Raw genomic sequence first — 18,440 nt, forward strand, 5'->3', positions numbered from 1 at the left:
TGCCTACTGATTCTTTCCTAATTTGATGCTTGCTTGCAAATTGCAAGCAAATCCATGTGTGGGACACACGAAATCTGACTACCACACATCAGGGTTGGTAAAACGAACATCAGAATAATACATGAACCAGCTCTGTGATAAGCTAAATAATTGTCTTTAATTATTAATGCAAAACTACTCTCACTGACTCGCGGAGATCATTGACAAATTATTTCCAGGTGTTCTGAAAATAAAACAGTGTTGATTAACTTTGAAGTAGTGTGGGGGGGGGGGGGGCTATTCAAACTTTGGCGTCTCTTGCACAAAACACATGATTGCTGTGTGGTTTATGTGTGAGTCATAGGAGTAGATGATAAGGGCGGGAACAATACACAAATAATGAATCAGGAGCCTCACACAGCAAAAGTCAAATGCATTTATGCATGTCACTTATTTGTCAGCAGTATGGATGCTAAGTTCGTGGACTGTTTGAAGGCGGCACGTGACATGCTCTTACTAGTTGCTTGAGCTTTTTTCTTTACACATTTATGCAAACAAATTATGTTTGATCGAAGTATGCAAATGTTAATGAGCAATCAGTCTGCTTAATATATGCATCGTGCAAAATCAAGAGGCAAATCGTTGTTGCAAAAGCACTAGTTCACATTCTCCATGAATTTTCTCTGTTGCTACTTGCTACTTCCTACTATGTTAATTATGTTAGGGCAACGCCATCGCATGAATAGCAACTTTTTCTGATTTCCTCCTTATTTTTCACACAACCTTTTAGATTTATTATATTGTAGTCCCATTGAAATAACTGACAGTAGCAACCAATGCAGATGTTTCCTTTAAGGAACGGCCACTACTGGTACGTGCTGAGCAGAAGAACAAAGGTTCTCTACCGCTACCAGTGTGAAAGCTTTCCCCAACAGTCCCAAGTCCTTCCAGGAACCTGCTCGTGACATGAATGTAGGCCACGCAAGCACCTAACACGAATCATCACGTACCGTGTACCCGGAGTTGGTACATCACACATCGCGTTTGACCTGATCCTGATGGACACGCATGTGTTCGCTGGGAAATCAGCCAGTCCCCTGCATTGGGCAACAGAAAGAAGGCAACCATGTTAGGCACGCATGTGCTCCCGCCGTATCATGAACCATCTGATCTTTCACATGGATCACCACACTGACATAGCAAAAGTACCTTAACTCCGTAGTACAGTTTGGTTGAAAACACGACATGACCGATAAATCTTGAGATGTTACCTCTTGATACGAAGCTTGTGCCAAAAAAGGCATGCTGCTGTAGCATCATACTACTTTTGTCCCCAAAGACAGGATTACGGATCCATGTTCGATGATCGCCACCCATAAAGTGCCCTTCCTGGGTACAATCTTGCATTTCATTAATAAATATACCATCCAACCTGTAACAACACTTGCATATAACAAAAGTAGTTGGATTATTTGGGAAGCAAAACCTCGCTTCTCGCTGAGCTTTTTGTACTTTGGTTGCTTGAATTCACACAGTGTTGCTATATTGTCATGTGTTGTTTAAGGTTCAATATAGCTCGATGAATATATTACTAGTAGTACTTTTTAGGGGTGGCCGGGTGGGCCCACCCTGAACTTGATACAATTAGGATAAAGTTAGAGCAATGACTGATCTACTGTAAAGCTACAACTGTCTTATTGAGTTAGTTTAAAGTCCTGGAAGACTAAGATCCAGGAAAGGACAGGATTACTCAATGTGGTTAAGGCATTAACGGAGTTCAAAATAAAACTGCATCATTGTACTGTATAGATAGTTTTGTTTACAAGATCAGTTGTATAATGCATAATCACCAATCAATAATAGCCTCTTCATTTTAGTTTAACACGCTACTCCTGTCCTATGAGAAGATTATTGCAGCAATGTTTTCAATCCACCTACACTTGTCTAGGACAAAACGTTAATCTCCACGTAGCTTTCAGCTAAAACTGAAGCACCAAACAGCAACTAAGAACGTTAGAGCCCACTCAGAACCTGATGGGATTACTGTAGCAGTTGCTGCAGTGCCTGCCTAGCTCGCTTATTCTGTACGCATCCCCCTAACAACCCAGCTGCCTGCTGCAACTGATCCCACCGCCCCCTGTTCCAAAAACCACCCTCCTTTCCTTACATGTACTACGCCCACTTCCTGCAGCTATATATACCACCATATGCCCACCTCATCGAACCATCCACAAGAGAAGAAGAAACAAGCAAGTAGCAATACTCTCTTCTCTTGTAACATAGCGCAGCAAAGGTTACTTACATGGCAACTTCCATGGGTTGCCTCGTCTTGCTCTGCCTTGTTTCTCCCCTCCTTGCCAGTGCCGTCCACGGCCACCCATGGGGCGGCTTGTTCCCTCAGTTCTACGACCATTCATGCCCCAAGGCGAAGGAGATTGTGCAGTCCATTGTAGCACAGGCTGTGGCCAAGGAGACCAGGATGGCGGCATCCTTGGTCAGACTGCATTTCCATGACTGCTTTGTCAAAGTAAACTCTGCGCCCTCTCTTCTATTGTATTATTTACATGCTCTGACACAGCTATGATGCTTGATAAACATTGTTCCTGCAGTGCACTATAGCAAATTAGCCACAAAAGTGTAGTAAGTTTTGAGTTATACATGCTGTAACAATAAGACTAACAAACGTGAAAAGCGAAGATTAATGGATGGGTTTATTTACTAACTTTGGCTGGACAAACACTACTTAGAAATGGGCAGTGCAAAGCTTCAACTCTGTACTATATATGTGCCTAGGTAATTTCTTTATTATTGATAAGAAAGCCTACCTACATCGCCAATGCGAGCACTACTTTAAGTCTTGGTGACACGATTGAGCAAGTACCATGATTGATAACTCTGTTTTTCCCTTTTTTGAGTGAATTTTTTTTTCTGTGAGCCAAATGAGAAGATATTTACTCAACTCTAGTGCACAATGATTGAAGCTCTCTGTGCCACGTCCGTTATCTTTTATTCAATGCATGTGCCTGATGAATCTACTACCACTACTACTCCGTAGCGTGTGCCTAATTTCTAAACTATTTCACATCTGGCTAATAATTATCAATCTTTTCTGATACTGTTTGATGTGTAGGGCTGTGATGCATCCGTGCTGTTGGACAACAGCAGCAGCATAGTCAGTGAGAAAGGGTCTAACCCCAACCGGAACTCACTCAGGGGGTTTGAGGTGGTCGACCAGATCAAGGCCGCTCTCGAGGCTGCCTGCCCAGGCACTGTCTCCTGCGCCGACATCCTCGCCCTCGCAGCCCGTGACTCAACTGTCCTGGTATGCACCACCATCGGTAATTCTGTCCAACCACAAGTGGAAGACATGAAATTTATATAGCCATAGCTCTGGCGAAGGAAGTGCTACTGGCACGATGATTTTTCTGAATCTAACCTGTAGGTTGGTGGCCCATACTGGGATGTGCCACTTGGCCGGAGGGATTCGCTCGGTGCAAGCATCCAGGGTTCCAACAACGATATCCCAGCCCCCAACAACACCCTCCCAACCATCATTACCAAGTTCAAGCGCCAAGGCCTCAACGTTGTGGATGTCGTCGCCCTCTCTGGTGACTTCTCATGCTATTTCATTATATTTCCTGTCATTTGCTATTTACTAACTTAACGTACACTCATACTATACGACATGGATTCGACACCACATGTATGTACAGGTGGCCACACCATAGGTATGTCTCGGTGCACCAGCTTCCGGCAGAGGCTGTACAACCAAACGGGCAATGGCATGGCTGACAGCACACTGGATGTATCGTACGCGGCACAGTTGAGGCAGGGGTGCCCCCGCTCTGGTGGTGACAATAACCTCTTCCCCTTGGACTTCGTCACCCCAGCCAAGTTTGACAATTTTTACTACAAGAACCTCCTGGCTGGCAAGGGCCTCCTCAGCTCTGATGAGGTTCTGTTGACCAAGAGCGCTGAGACAGCAGCACTCGTGAAGGCATATGCTGCTGATGTCAATCTCTTCTTCCAGCACTTTGCACAGTCTATGGTGAACATGGGCAACATCTCACCACTAACCGGGTCACAGGGTGAGATCCGGAAGAACTGCAGGAGGCTCAACAGCGACCACTGAGGTTACTTTATGTGCTGAAATTGTATCTGATGTTGGTGATATAATTTGTTCAAATAAGCAAGCATGGCTATGATTTTATCAGATGTTTGATCTTATGTTTTTATTTAAACACATTGTAAAATGTGTATCTATTAATAAGTCAATATATAAGATGAGTTGATTTGGTTGTCTAAGATCTGCTTATTTGACTTACCTTACCATGTTTTGAGTTTTGACTCCAAATCCCAACTCAGTGAATTCATGCTATATATGTCAATCACTATCTATTTCTTCGAGAGTTCCTCTAGAATTCCAGCTGCGTCAACTTTGGCATTTGTCACCTGTTGGAATCAAAATATGGACAAAAGTTAGTTCGTAAAGGAAAAACGGTAATCATCATACAAGGATCTAAAGATACATTCATGCAAATCATGCAGTCAAGTGTTGTGCCTAAAAGAAATATTTAGAGCTCTCATGCAAGCATTCAAACTAATGGCTTGACCAAGTTTATATCAATATATGCTATTTCATATGCAAAGCAAGGAAGTACCTGGTTCTGTCATTTCATATCTATATGTACTACTTCAGATGTTTCAGCAGGGTTATTTAAAAAAATATGCATCCGCAATGGGAGATAAATACAGTGTGAAGGATTCATATTTTGAAAAGGAGCTAAAAGCGGGGAAAAGGGTATTACAGCACACGAGTCAGAGAAGGTATATATATCTGCAGGCTGCAGATCCCATAGCTCTATGGGCTTTCTCTCTTCCCTTATTCCTATAGTTCGGCATCTTTTATCAGAGCCCTGTATGCTCAGTCCATGCTGGGAAAATTGAAAACAAAAAGAAATCAATGCTAGTTCATCGAACAGAAAAAATACCTCAAAAACAAAAGAGGCCAATTGAGGGTACTAAACTGGTTGAACTCAACAAGATGTAACCTCAACCTCAAGGATTTTCAGAATCTTGAACAATCATATATATTCACAACCACATGGATGGGTACCATGGGTCAACCAGCATACACTCTCTCAACTGATGGAGCCTGTGCAAAGTCAGGGTTCTGTTTTCATTTGGTGTCTGTTTCTGGCATAAAAGAATTGACAAACAGTTATAACAAAGGTGCACGAGTTTGAATTATGAACCCAAAGCACAGTTGTCTTGCTAGGAACGTTAGACTACATGCAAAAAAGTTAATTCCAACTCATGTTTCATCATCAAGCATCAACTATATCAAAAAAGCATGTTGTACTTACGAGTTTACATGTGTGTTGCAGATGATGCTACTGTGCGTAGAAAAAAAAATCCCCAACATGTTGGAAAGATCACCAAAGTTAACCAGAATTCTGAATCATCACTTCAACTGCCTTGTTGGCCTTATGAACCTCCCCTTTCGAGCAAAGTGAAGCAACAGCAGTATAATATGAGTCGAAGTCATCATTGAAAGACTTCCCAAGCAAATTTTGGTAGTCAATATCAGTATCATCACTTGCTTTTGATAAACTATCATCTCCGTCTATCACCTCAGAGCTCCTATAATGACTATTTCTAGAAACATCAGAAGCTACTAGAGTTACTTTTCCTGAGTCTGAAATGGAATCAAAAGCATCATCAGCCTTCTGTAACTTCTTGAGGTGCCCAAGCGCATTATAGACGCTAGAATCTGAAGAGGATAAAAGCATGTGTCCCACTTCATTTAGGATAGTCACAATCTCATCGATCCTCCCTTGATCACATGCAGAAGATAGGAGATCAACAAGAGACTCTGCTTGAATCTTATCTCCAACACTGTTTATTGACTCCACAACTTCTTTGCACTGAAACATTTCCCTCAAGATGCCCCTGGATTCTTCCATCCTTCCTTTTGCATGGAGTCCTTTGACAAGGCTCATAAAACCAACAAAATCAGGTTCTATGTCCTTATAACGGTATTCATTAAAGAAGCCTAATGCAGCTTCAGTATCACCTTTCAGGCAAAGTCCACTAATAATTGCACCAAGTGTAAAAGAATCTGGGCGTACAAAGAGTTCCTCCAAGTGAGACATAAGCTCAAGTGCCTTTTCAGTTAATCCAAAGTTACAATAACCACTGATCAACAAGTTGTAAACACGGGTCATAGGTCTGATACCCTTGGTGGACATTTTATGAAACAGTTGGTCTGCATCGTCTAACAAACCTTCTCTGCACAAAGCACCAATAAGGATGGCGTAAGTGATCATTGTTGGAAGCATTTTGCTGTTTTCTAAATAGTCAAAGAGCCTGAATGCTTCAGTAAGGCATCCTTGCTGGCACAAACCACTGAGAACTGAGTTATGGATGACAATGTTTGGATGAAGCCCTTCTTTTTTCATGCTTTCACAAAGATCTAGTGCTTTTTCAAGATATCCACCCTTACAAAGTCCATCCACCACTATGGAATACATGGCAATATCTACTGAAAACCCACTTTGTTCAGCTTCCTTCAAAAATTTACACGCATCCAGAACTTCACCTTGCTTCTTGAGAGTATAGACAGCTCCTCTCAGAACACTGACAGGAACACTTCCAGTGTCCATGTAATTAGAAAACCAAATAGCTTCACTAACACTTTTCTTGCTGAGATGACAAGACAGCACATTTATCATTCGAGGTTCATGCAGACCATGAATTTTAATGAACTCACAGAGCAATGGTTGTATGACCTCTTCACTTCCATTTCGATGTAAGCTCTTAAGCAGCCTGTAGCATGATTTACTAGTTACAGAACTGGCTTGCGTTCTGAGTAACTTGTAAGCATCCATTGCTGCTCGACAACAATTCCTGTTGCTTAAGAAAGTAGAAGCATAATTGCAGACAGATGAAAATAAGTCAATATCTAATTCACCAACCTTATAAATAAAATCCAGCACACCATGTTCACCGAGTTCTTTGAAGTTTGCATGAATCAACTTCCTACAGCTAAAGAAATCGGGTCTTAATTTTTTTTGAACAAGATCGTAAAATATTTGGCCAGCCATGTCAACTTTTCCTTGATTACACAGTGCTTTAATGAGGCAGTCATGAACCACTGTGCTGGAGAGTGATGAATGTTTCTTGTATTCATCAAAAAGCTCAAGTGCCTTGTCAATTTCCTCAACTTTACACAGAGCATCTATAATTGTATTGTAGGTGATAGTATTAGGCCTTAAGCCCATCTCAGGCATTTTATGAAACAAACTGCAGGCATCATCCACCTTTTTAACCATAAACAATGCTTTGATAAGAACATTGCATGTGACAACATCCATAGAGATACCACTATTCTCAAGCCTACCCTTTATTGCCATAAGACCTGTTACATCGTCGCTGTTAATGTAACCATGTAACAGTGTGCTATATGTGAAGTTATCAGCAGCAACACCTTCAGAGATTTCAACAGCCTTTTCAGTGTCACCAGCTTTACACAGACCATTTATAACCGTATTGTATGTTACATTGCCAGCCTTTATTCCCTTGTTCTCCATCTCCTCAAGCAAAGAGAAAGCCCTAGCTAAATCTCCCATCTTGCACAAACTGTCAATCAAAATTGAATATACATACTCATCCACCACCGCGCCAGTTTGTTCCAGTTTCCTCACGATAGAGAAGGCATCTTCCAACCTGCCTCTCTTACAGAAGCCACCAACCAGTGATGTATAAGTAATCAAATTTGGCTTAGCGTCATATCGCTCCATTGTATTCAAGAAACCCATTACTTTCTCCACACTGCCTTCTCTGCATAAGCCATCAATAACAGTAGTGTAGTTAACCACGTCGGCTGTGATTCCCTTATCTATCATGGATCGATGCTTCTGTAGACCCTCCATCAAGAACCCACGACTCATGTATCCATGAACCATGCTGCCATAAAACACAGCATCAGCATCCATACCCTTACACTCCATCTCCCGCATCAGCTGTGCCATCTCATCGATTCTCCCCTCCAACCCAAGAGCATGGACAACCGACGTCAACGTCACCAGGCCTGGCTCAAAGCCACTGAACTCACGCCTCACCCTCTCATAGAAATCTAGACCCGCTCCAGCCTTCCCAGCTCTAGAGAACCCAGAAACAATAGAGCTGCAAACGCGATCATCCACCTGACAGCCCCTTCTGGTCATTACGTCGAACACCCTGAGCGCGCCATCCACCTCCCCGCGGGCACACAACCCAACCACCATCACGCGGTACGTGGACTGGGATAGCACCGCGCCTTGATCCTCTACCGCCGCGGAGAGCAGCTCCAGCGCGTGATGTGGGTCTCCTTGTCCCGCGCAGGCTCGTCGGAGCAGTGCGTGCCAGAGGCGGCGGCCACGGTTGGCAGTGCATGAGGCGAGAGCGAGGCGCTGGGCCGCTTCGCGCGGGCGCGCAGAGTCAAGCAGCGCGAAGGCGGCGAGGAGGTGCGTGCGCGGGGTGGGGGCAACTGCGTTGGCGAGCGCCTGGGAAGCGAGCGCGGCGAGGAGGCGGTGCCTGCGGCGACGGAGGAGCGTGGCCAGGAGGCGGTCGACGTGGCGAGCGGTGTCGGCGCCACCGAGCTTGATGAGCGAGGGGAACGGCGGTGGCTGGAGAGGGGGAGGGGGAGGGGGCTCGCCGTTGCCGCCGGGTAGGGGCATGGCCGGCCTGGCGGAGTGGCGGGTGAGTGGAACGTTCGAAACGCCGGGTTCCGGGGGGCAGTCTCGGGACTTCGGGAGCCGGGAGGGGAGCTCAAGGTTTTTGCTGAAGTGCTGGTAAATCAATTGAATTCAACGGCAGTTTGAAATTTTGGATTCACGAATTCGGATTAATACGAATAAATCAAATGTTCCACAAACTGTTGGATGTGCGTACAATTGTTATTTATATCATCGTGCATAAAAAAAAAGCAGACTTCACTGTTTGTATCATTTTTCAATAGTGGGAACACGAAATTACACGTTTCTTCTCACAAATGAACAAGAAATTACGGAGGGTTAATTTCTTTGTAAAAAAAGTGAGTTGATTTTTTATGACTAAATTTAAATGGTGGATGAACCTAAGTCAACTTTCAAACAAATTTCTTCTTCAAGAGCCGCAATAATCAAATTATTCCGATATAATAGTACTTTGAGTGAAAAGAGTATAAATTTTATATAAACAATCAAATTAAAAAATTATTATAGAATTATTTGTTGAAAACCCATGCGGCCAAAAGTTCAGACAATACTAAGGTGAATGAACAGAAGAACTCAATAGGTGTCGCTCATGGGCCTATGACGGCCCACTAGCCTTGTTACTATGGGCTCGGCATTTTGCAAGTAAAACGGCAACAACCGTGGGGCGTGGAGTCGCGGAGCGGAGATGCAGCAGCCTCAGGGGCAGGCGGCGGCGCTCGCGGTGGTGCCGTCGGCGTCGGCGGTGGCCCACCCGAACGATCCGGCAGGGGGAGACGCGCCGCCGAAGCAGGTCGCGCAGGCGATGGAGCGTCTGGGGCGTGCGGGGCGGCTCATCGCGGAAATCCGGCTCGGCGCGGACCGCATCCTCGAGGCCCTCTTCGTCGCCGGCGGCGCGCCCCCTTATAGCGCGCCCCAGCACATCGACAGGACATCGCGCGCTATCGTCCAGGAGGAGGCCGCCATGCGTCGCCACTTCCAGGACCTCCGCGCGCTCGGCAGGTACCAGCCCCTAGCATCTCTGCCCGCCCTAACACCTCCGTTCCCCCTTCTCTCTCGATCCGGGAGGTTATGGATAATTACCTGGGTTTCTATACAGAAAATTTGGTTGCGTTCTACTTGTTGCAGCATTGTCGAGTGTCAAATGTCAAATTTAACCGAAAGCAATTCGGACCCTGTTGCTGATGAGAGATTCAAATAGCATCGTTGATATTTCAAAATAGCACCGATGATATTGTCTAACTAATGTTCAGGAAACTGATGGCTGTGATCCGGAATTGATTTCTGGCTATTTTTGTAGGAAATTTCAGTTTTTATTTCCTCGCTTTACACACTAAATAACCTGGACCTGCAATGTGGTTGTTCTAGTTTTGGAGCTTATGTAGTTTCTGGAGATTATTGCATTGACATCTTTAGCTTAGTTACTTTTTATGAAAAAAGAACTCTTAATCTTCCTGCTGACTTTTTGGACTTGTTGGGATATGCAAATGCTTACAAGATATAGTTTCCAAAATGATTGGCCATACTCTATTTGGTTGGTATTATTTTGCATTTCTGGAACACATGTTACATGTCAACAAAACTGTGAAGTCGTATAAAAGGAAGATGAAATACTAAGGCAATTTAGTTATAGAATTTTTTATTTTAGAGAAACCTGGACTTCTTTTCTGGAACTGGAAGGAGAGTTTCATGTCACTGTATTAAGAAGTAATAAAGGATGGTCCCTACAAAACGAAAAGCCAGGAAAAAACAAAAACAAAGAAACAAGAAAAAGAAAAGGGGTGATCACGGTCCAGCAATCTAGAAAAAACTGGAGTTACTACTCATGGCCAATGCACCATCTTAATCGTGACTTAGGATATTGGAAACCATGAACATATCTGCAACCATATTGAATTTAGTTGAGCACAGGTTTTGAAAGGCATGGGGAAGGGCATGTGTTTCAGATGTCTTCATTTTTCTATTATTCTCCTAGTAAACTTGCTTAAGATGCTGAAGGGCATCATCTTTCAGTTTCACCTTTTGGTCCATGGATAAATTGTAATTTTGAAGTCTTTATCATGCTTTCACTTTTAATTGGTCATTGTTGCCATTGCTCTATTTGTAGGTTCTATGCATTTGTACTAAGAATTTAATTTTCCTTTTTGAAACTTTCATATGAAATGGAAATATTTCTTCATCATTAATCTAGCTAGTCATTTGAATTGCTGAACTTGCCCTAGTTTAAGTGTATACTTAGAAATATCTTGTATTCCTTTTAGCCATTTTTTTTCTGGGAATAATTCCTTCTTTTAATGGTAGGAAGGCAATTAGAGGAGTCTGGAGTTCTTAATGGGGCCCTTAAAGCTCGAGGAAATTCATGGGGCTTGCACATGCCACTTGTTTGTCCAGATGGTGCTGTTGTAGCTTATGCTTGGAAGCGTCAACTGGCAGGTCAGGCTGGTGCATCTGCTGTGGACAGAACTAGGTAAAGTGCATTGCTTGATATCTTTTGTTGTCGTGTTTAGCTACTACTTCAACATGATGTGCTTCTTCTCCCTATTAATTTGATTTGTGAATGACATTAGCACCGGCCTACATTAATGGTATGCAGCTGAGTTCATTTTGAATATCACTATAACTTGCAATAGCATAGGTGCTCTAGTTAATCTATGGCCAATTTATTCCTCCTTTTCTTATTTGTGTATGTGTAATTGTGTTTTTATTTTGGATCTTGCTTTCTCTAATTTCGATAATTTTTTCTCCGTTTGCAAGAATTCATCTACCTCTCGTTCATCTACAACTAGTTTCGTCTTTTCAATCTTGGGAGTATTCCACTTAGTGTGCTGAACAGAACGTTTTTTTTTCTTTCCTTCAAAAAAAGAACGTTCTTTTTCCAATGCACCCATATTTTCTTACTTAGAATCATTGGAAACATCGTAATTTTGATATTCATAAGCATGTTTAGATGTTAGTACCTTTCATCGTGCTTGCCGATCATCCACCAGTCTTTGTAGAAAGAGGCCCAGGAGTTTGGCACAAATTTGTTCTTTAACTGTTATTCCATTTTGGGGTAAGGAATAGGTCCAACTTACGTCTCTTGATTTTCAGAGGGAATTGTCATAGTGTCCTAATTAGACGGCTCTCTGGTCTTAATCATGGCCTCCAAGCATCCCTGTTTGTTGCCATGACTAGTGGAGGTATTTGTGATGATTATGGATGGCACCCAATCATCTCCAGCTACTTCTAGTGGGGAAATGAATGCTTTGTTTTGCACTAATCATTTATAATCATTCAGATTGTTGATGTTTTTGAGCTTACCCTGTGCTGTTTTCAGGTTAGCTTTAAAGGCCTTCACTGACCAGAAAAGAAGATTCTTTCCTCATCTAGAAGATGAAGTCCTTAGCCATCTCCATGATGGTGAGCCTGGTGTCACCAAAAAGCCAAGGTTGTCTACCAGTAATGGAGAACTTGGGGAAGAATCTTTATCTGAAATACTGAAAAATCTGGAAAATGAAGTGCCTAACATGAAAATATTCACATACCGGCATCTGGATTGGTCTAAAAGAGCTTCGTCATTAGCATCTCTGATGGATGATGAGTTTGTGGATCCATCTAAAGAGTTGAACCTGGAAAATTTGGGTAAATTGAGATCCAGTGCTCTGACAACTTCCATTGACCAGGTTGCAGTGATTGAGTTGTTGGTTCCTTCAATATTTCGAGCTATAGTGTCATTGCACCCTGCTGGATCTACTGATCCTGATGCAGTGGCTTTCTTCTCTACCACCGAGGTAATGACTTCTTCCAAAAGATGTCTGTCCAGCTCAGTTATGAGCATCTATGCTGGCATGCACTAGTGTTTCACAGTATATGTCTGACTATAAGTTGAGTATGTACCAAGATCACTTCATTGTTTTAGCATGTTTCCATGATACTTTTAATGGGAAAATTCAGTCACCTTGATGAATGCTGATAAAGTTGGTGAAGAAGATATCCTTTTTGACACATGATTGTGATTATTCCACCAGGGAGGAAGCTACCTTCACGCAAGAGGCACGTCAATGCATCATGTCTTTAAGCATGTAAAGGTAAGTGTGCGCTCTTGTGCCTTTGTATAATTTTGTTTCTCATATGAGACACTAGAAGCGAAAGATGGGTCAGACTAATAGAATATTTGATTATGAAGGAGCATTCTGACAAGGCATTGCAGTACTTTGTCAGTGTGGAGCCCAGTAAAGCACTATCTCTGCTTTTGGTAAGTTACAATAATTTCTAGTCCCTTTTTCATAATAGTAATCTAGTCATTGACATTTTATTTGGGGGAAGCATTTCCAGAGCTTGATGGGCGCTATTCCTAGTTCCTCTTTTTTTTCCTCGAAGGACGCTATTTCTGGTCCAACACTTCGATGTTTGTTATTCATTCTGTTACTAAAAACATTTATTGTCTTGTAGCGTTGGATTGCCAGCTATCAGACTCTGTTTACAAAGGTTTGCAGGTAATACTCCTTGAGGTCTAACTCCATGATCATTTTCTGCTTTTCTGATGTGCTCAGAAGTAATGCTTGGATTGGTATGTATGCAGCAAATGCAGACGGCTTCTGATGATGGACAAATCCTTGGCTTTGCTTTTGCCACCAGTGCACCGCCCATATCACCAGACTTCAAATGTTGGCCCAGATCTTCAGGAGGCGTATCACATTGGATGTTCTTCCTATGAAGGCTAGCTAATGATTCTTACGAACACTCGAGACTCTTTAAGATAGCATAGATTGGTTCCAACGCTGTCACCTAACAAAGCACATGTGCAAGAATCGTTCTATGTACAACAGTGTTTTTTTTTTGGACGTGTAACATATCTGTTGACAACTGAAGGTTGTTGTTGCATAGGTAGTTGGATTTTCTACCTGTAATCTTCACCCCCACAACCCAACCACCACCAAATTGTACTTTGATCGTTTGTGTATCTTGTGGGAAGCTGTTGCAGAAACCTACAGAGTTATGTTGATTCTTCTTGTGTGCCTTAGTTATTTGACGTGCTATTAGCATCAGTGCAGCACGGTTAATGACAATTTTAATTTAAAATAGCGTCGCATTGCCACTCAATTGTGCTCCGCTAAGAAACTGACTAAATCGCATTAACTTTGTATCCTTTCCTGCGCATGTCGTTTGATCATAGACATGAAAATTGAACGTGCCCAAATTTACTTTATGAATACAGTAGAACCGTAGAAGGCAATCGACGATTGAAATGATTTATTTGAGAATATTTGTAGTTCTTCTAGTACTCACTGGAATATTATCAGTTACACTGTTAACTGTTTACAACTTATAAAACCAATATACTTGGAGAGCCAACCCAGGTGAGTCTTCCTGCGTCCTGACTTGAGACTAAATATACACAACCAGTTTGTCAAGTATTTACAATACATACATATCTCCAAAGGGGTTCTCATGAAAGCTCTTTGCAAGTTCCACCAAGTTAGTGGGTATACAAGAAGCTCTGCTGATCTTTTCACGTACTGCAAAACTCTTCTAGTATGTAAATATTACAGTACCAAAACTATAAGATAGACTTAAGGCATGGAATCAAGAGCTCTCCTGGAACGATTGTGAGCGTGATAATGCTGCTGGATTTGCCTGCAAAACCTGAGCAGTATCTGATTTCTGGCCCTTGCTCTCGACCTTGGACTGAAAAGGCTTGAAGCTGCCAGGGTCTCCGGGTTTGATGCCAAGGGTGGCCCATATTGAACTCTTTGCAGCCTCATCAGGATCATCAATCCGGAGTGTCTTAGGAACCCACAATGATTTCTCTTTCTTCTCGTCTTTCAACGGATTAGAGTCCCTGGAATGTTTACCAAGAGTAGGAGACCCATTACCTGAGCAGCTGCTGTTGCTTGATGACGATGGGGACACACAACCGTTTGTTCTGATCCATGGTATGTTCCACGTCGTGGCTGGCCATCCAGACAAACAACCCCAAAGCGGTGGCACAAGAGGGTATGGAAATGCTGGTCCAGGAAGTCTCGAGGCCGGCATCATGGGAGAGGTCATCAATGGAGCTGAACTAGTACTGCAGCTCTCTGAAGCAGAAGCAGAAGCAGATTCAGGCATATTTTTACCTGGCACCATCACAGGGAGATTGTTCCATCCTACACTCCAAGGGTACATAAAAGGGGTTCCAAGATAATACTGAGGCAATGAGGCAACTCCATTACAGTAAACGGGTGCTCCATTCTTATCGACGTGAACCATGTTTTCAGGCAGCCCATTGTATGATGTAACAGATGATGCACAAGAGTTGTCTTCCCTATTTTCTCCTCTTGGCGCTGATCCAGAGTTATTTACATTCTGTTCATCAATGTTAAGTGCTGATGCCATTGATTCACAAAGTGGCACCTCAGGCCCAAATTTGAGAACTGTTTCATTGCGACTGGTTGGCTGTATCGAGGCAGAAGGTGGGGACACAAGAGCTTCAGGGAGCACTGATTTCGACATGTCCACTCTAGAACCCAGCATACAATCAGGGGCCATCAGTAATTGGCGGTAGTGCAACGATGCATTCTTACTTCTGCGACGCCCAGCACCAACAGGTACATTCCTCATAGTGCCCCCTGCAGTCCAGTACCGCTGGCAATTCTTGCAGAAGTGCCTAGGTTGATTAACATTGTAGTTGTTGTAATAGCAGAACTTTGTGTCCATGCTGTTGCACCGAGGACAAGGTAGAATCTTATCTGGCTTCTTAAGTGTCTTGTCCTGACCTGATTCTTCATTGGATGTCTTCTCAATCTCCCCCTTTGGGTCTGATGCAGCTTTATCTTCAGTACTGTTCACCTGGCCCAAATCTGCTTTGTTATGGTCTGAGGTAGGTAAAGTGCCTGGTTGTATATTTACTGTCATTGGTGATGCACCGACATTCATTTGCTCATCCTTTTTCTCTTGTTGTGCATCAACCTTCATTTCACCATCATGTTCCTTTTGTGATGCATCAAACTTCATTTCAGTACCCTTCTCCTCTTGTGGCATGTCAACCTTCATTTCATTACCCTTCACTTGTGGTGTGTCAATCTTCATTTCATCACCCTTCTCTTGTGGCGTGTCAACCTTCATTTCATTAGCTTTCTCTTGTGGCATGTCAACCTTCATTTCACTATCTTCTTTATCTTCTTCTTCGATGTGTTGATCCTGCAAGATTATAGCAAGAAACTCTTTAACAAAAAGAAAAGTAAACCTTCACTGTACAGTTCAACATATAGATGGACTAGCGATACTTGGATCAGTCACATTATTCAGCTTCATTTGTTCTTTTGATAAAGTTTATGAAATATGTAATTTTGTTAATCCAGGAATAGAAAGCATGGAAGCATTAATTCAGCAGTTAATCTTCAAGAGCAGATCATGCATGTTCAAATTAGGTCATATTGGGTAGAGAAATCAGCATAAATCTATTGGATTCAAGCATGGCAGCTAAGACATAAATTTGATCAGCTTTATGCAATGGTACATGAAGAGAAAGATGCACAACGCCCAAACACTACTGAGACAAGGGATGATAAAAAGCCCCTCTCTCCTATTCCTTTTTCTCACACACTCCCGCAGCCTCACCTTAGTATCACTTTCTATGATCTGTTACACAAATTACACCCATCCTGGGTTAATTAAATAGACACTCTTTTCCCCGGATGAAAGAGAAGCGCCTAACTGCCCACTCTTGGGCAAATGAAAGTTACAAGACCATGGTCCATGGACGGGAAGGACCACCACAAGTTACGAAGCTAGATGATGCACTGATTCCTTGCTTTGGACTCCTCAGCAATAACCATTTTCAAGGAAGCGAGAATGACAGCACCCTACTAATACCTACTGCCCATATGCCGCCCCATCTGCACCACCAGGAACCCAGTCTTTTGTGGCAGCTTATTTGGATTTCGGACACCAACAGCTTGAGTTCAAACTGAGACTGGGATCAAAGCCCCTGATCTGGAACAGGGGAACTTTTTCTTGGCTTCTAAAGGAGCTAAATGCTACCTACTCAATTCATGTAGTCCATTCACCTCCAAGGAATAAAAAAACATGTGATCCAGGATTCCAGACCCCAAATTGTGCATGCACGTTATTCTTTCTTAACACACTATACGGACGGTAATTCGAATCCAAATCCTTTCCACCTTGGGTCTATCTATCCAAATCCAAATCCAGTTTCGCGCTGACCTTGATAGGCCTGTACATCGTAGCCCTCATACACAAACCATGAATTCACCCTGTCCTTAGCTTTGAAAAAATAAACTTGACAAGAAAATAAGGAAAATTGAAAAGAAAAAAAAAAGTCTCACAAAAAGTTGAGTAGCAACAACGTGTAAGATCATACTAACCTCATCCGCCGCCGCCGCCGCCTCCTCCTCCTCCTCCAGCGCCCGTGGCAGCAGCTCTTCCGGCGGCTGGTCGTGGTCCGTGGTCCCCAGCGCTGGCTCAGGGGCCAGCGGGATCACCCGGCCGAAGAGCTTGATCCCAGGGTCCTGATCCGACATCCTCGTCCGGCCCGCGGGGGCCGACAGGAACGCAGGCCGCTGCTGCTTCCGCGCTCTCGAAGCGGCGAGAGAGCACCGGAACTGTGTGTGCGTGGGAGAGAGCAATGGATATAGGCTATAGCCTCCTGCTCTACATGGGGGAATGGGATGTTGCGGAATTGGGGAAAAAACAGAGGAATTTGAGATGGGGCCTCGCTATTAAAAGTGTGTCATCCAAACCAAAAGTTTGTCAAGAGTTGCAAGAACATCCCCAAGGAATGCAAAAAACGAAATATGTGTCCGTTGATACAGACGAGCGCAAGTGATAGTGGGATTCAGGACAGTCGGAGTTCTGGATTTAAAGTACTTTAGACCACCTCAAGCAAACTCTCTAAATAAGTTCTCGTTTTAAATTTGGAGGATGGAACAAAAATATCACAGTCCAACAGACTTTCTACTAAAGCCTCTATTTTAAATAGACCTCCAAATCTCTTGTTCCATCCTCTATTCTTGGAGATTCTCTAAGAGCAACTATAGCAAGATCTCTACTTGAATCTCTACTTAAAAAATAGGGGTCGATGACAAAAGAAAAAATCACTCTAGCAGGACTCCTACTTAGGTCTCTAGAGTAGTGAGGCCCCTGAATTCACCCTCCCATTCCCTTTCACCCACGGGTGGCTGGGGATGCCCCTACTCGGTGTCTTCTCCTTTCTTCCGCTCCCCCGCTTGTGTCATTTTTCGCGTGTCGGTCTGACCATGCCACCACCGTGCTCGCTGTGCTGCCGCCGGCCCAACCTCACCGCACCCCCACAAGCCAGACCTAGCCACGTCACCGGCCCGACGCCAGGAAGGTCACCTGCCATGGACAGCACCAAAGGGCACAGGTGGCCCCGATGCCGATGCCCACTCTTCTTCCCCGCACCTGATCCCCCCTCACCCGCCCCTGCACGTCGGCAGATCTGCCACCACCATAGCTCTTTTCCTTCCCCTGGCACCCTGCTATAGCCCGCCAAGAGCTCTAGCACCTTTACTGGCCCGAGCTACAGCACCCCGCCACCGGCCTCAAGCTCGAGCAGATCCACCAACAGACCGAGCCCCCAACCACCCCTTGCGCGCCAGATCCGCCCTGGACATCTACACCCCCAATGGCAACGCCTCATTCTTGCTGCTACAGCAAACAAGCAGTCGGGACAGCGGAGTGGTGGTGTTGGGGCGTGAGGCAGCACAGGGGCGGAGGATATGG

At 43.8% G+C, this 18,440-nt stretch overlaps 4 protein-coding genes and 1 long non-coding RNA gene across 13 annotated transcripts; 2 read left to right on the forward strand and 3 right to left on the reverse strand.

Moving 5' to 3' along the window:
- Nucleotides 1–581: 581 nt before the first annotated feature.
- Nucleotides 582–2,050, reverse strand: LOC120706437. Its single transcript, XR_005688298.1, has 2 exons — nt 1,251–2,050; nt 582–1,076 (listed from the first exon to the last, which is right to left on the reverse strand). It is a non-coding gene; the product is annotated as an uncharacterized LOC120706437 (long non-coding RNA).
- Nucleotides 2,051–2,191: 141 nt separating this feature from the next.
- LOC120706434 (peroxidase 72-like) lies at nt 2,192–4,284 on the forward strand. The gene is made up of 4 exons (XM_039991091.1): nt 2,192–2,506; nt 3,110–3,301; nt 3,422–3,587; nt 3,693–4,284. Exons 1-4 carry the CDS (start codon nt 2,282–2,284, stop codon nt 4,109–4,111), a joined length of 1,002 nt encoding a protein of 333 aa, XP_039847025.1. The 5' UTR covers nt 2,192–2,281; the 3' UTR covers nt 4,112–4,284.
- LOC120706433 (pentatricopeptide repeat-containing protein At5g57250, mitochondrial-like) lies at nt 2,338–8,714 on the reverse strand. 9 transcript variants are annotated; one of them, XM_039991088.1, is made up of 5 exons: nt 5,346–8,714; nt 5,037–5,134; nt 4,788–4,913; nt 4,305–4,431; nt 2,338–2,582 (listed from the first exon to the last, which is right to left on the reverse strand). In XM_039991088.1, exon 1 carries the CDS (start codon nt 8,697–8,699, stop codon nt 5,424–5,426), a length of 3,276 nt encoding a protein of 1,091 aa, XP_039847022.1. In that variant the 5' UTR covers nt 8,700–8,714; the 3' UTR covers nt 2,338–2,582; nt 4,305–4,431; nt 4,788–4,913; nt 5,037–5,134; nt 5,346–5,423. The 9 variants fall into 9 exon arrangements, with proteins under 9 accessions (XP_039847022.1, XP_039847020.1, XP_039847019.1 ...); XM_039991086.1 differs by having other exon boundaries at nt 5,007–5,134; XM_039991085.1 differs by having other exon boundaries at nt 5,007–5,169.
- A 677-nt stretch (nt 8,715–9,391) lies between these two features.
- Nucleotides 9,392–13,720, forward strand: LOC120706438 (mediator of RNA polymerase II transcription subunit 27-like). The gene is made up of 7 exons (XM_039991094.1): nt 9,392–9,716; nt 11,020–11,181; nt 12,031–12,484; nt 12,722–12,781; nt 12,880–12,948; nt 13,146–13,189; nt 13,276–13,720. Exons 1-7 carry the CDS (start codon nt 9,403–9,405, stop codon nt 13,415–13,417), a joined length of 1,245 nt encoding a protein of 414 aa, XP_039847028.1. The 5' UTR covers nt 9,392–9,402; the 3' UTR covers nt 13,418–13,720.
- A 199-nt stretch (nt 13,721–13,919) lies between these two features.
- Nucleotides 13,920–17,403, reverse strand: LOC120706439 (cyclic dof factor 3-like). Its single transcript, XM_039991095.1, has 2 exons — nt 17,063–17,403; nt 13,920–15,875 (listed from the first exon to the last, which is right to left on the reverse strand). The coding sequence occupies exons 1-2, from the start codon at nt 17,216–17,218 to the stop codon at nt 14,280–14,282; spliced, it is 1,752 nt and encodes a 583-aa protein (XP_039847029.1). The 5' UTR covers nt 17,219–17,403; the 3' UTR covers nt 13,920–14,279.
- Nucleotides 17,404–18,440: the final 1,037 nt, after the last annotated feature.

This window comes from Panicum virgatum, chromosome 5K (genome assembly GCF_016808335.1).
Source record: "Panicum virgatum strain AP13 chromosome 5K, P.virgatum_v5, whole genome shotgun sequence".
Lineage (NCBI taxonomy): Eukaryota > Viridiplantae > Streptophyta > Magnoliopsida > Poales > Poaceae > Panicum > Panicum virgatum.

Coding starts and splice junctions, on each gene's coding strand:
- LOC120706434 (XM_039991091.1), top strand. CDS start 2,282: ATGGCAACTTCCATGGGTTGCCTCGTCTTGCTCTGCCTTGTTTCTCCC. Junction 2,507..3,109: donor TCCATGACTGCTTTGTCAAA/GTAAACTCTGCG, acceptor TTTGATGTGTAG/GGCTGTGATGCATCCGTGCT. Junction 3,588..3,692: donor GGATGTCGTCGCCCTCTCTG/GTGACTTCTCAT, acceptor ATGTATGTACAG/GTGGCCACACCATAGGTATG.
- LOC120706433 (XM_039991090.1), bottom strand. CDS start 8,699: ATGCCCCTACCCGGCGGCAACGGCGAGCCCCCTCCCCCTCCCCCTCTC.
- LOC120706438 (XM_039991094.1), top strand. CDS start 9,403: ATGCAGCAGCCTCAGGGGCAGGCGGCGGCGCTCGCGGTGGTGCCGTCG. Junction 9,717..11,019: donor GACCTCCGCGCGCTCGGCAG/GTACCAGCCCCT, acceptor AATGGTAGGAAG/GCAATTAGAGGAGTCTGGAG. Junction 13,190..13,275: donor CTGTTTACAAAGGTTTGCAG/GTAATACTCCTT, acceptor GTATGTATGCAG/CAAATGCAGACGGCTTCTGA.
- LOC120706439 (XM_039991095.1), bottom strand. CDS start 17,218: ATGTCGGATCAGGACCCTGGGATCAAGCTCTTCGGCCGGGTGATCCCG. Junction 15,876..17,062: donor CGGCGGCGGCGGCGGATGAG/GTTAGTATGATC, acceptor ATAATCTTGCAG/GATCAACACATCGAAGAAGA.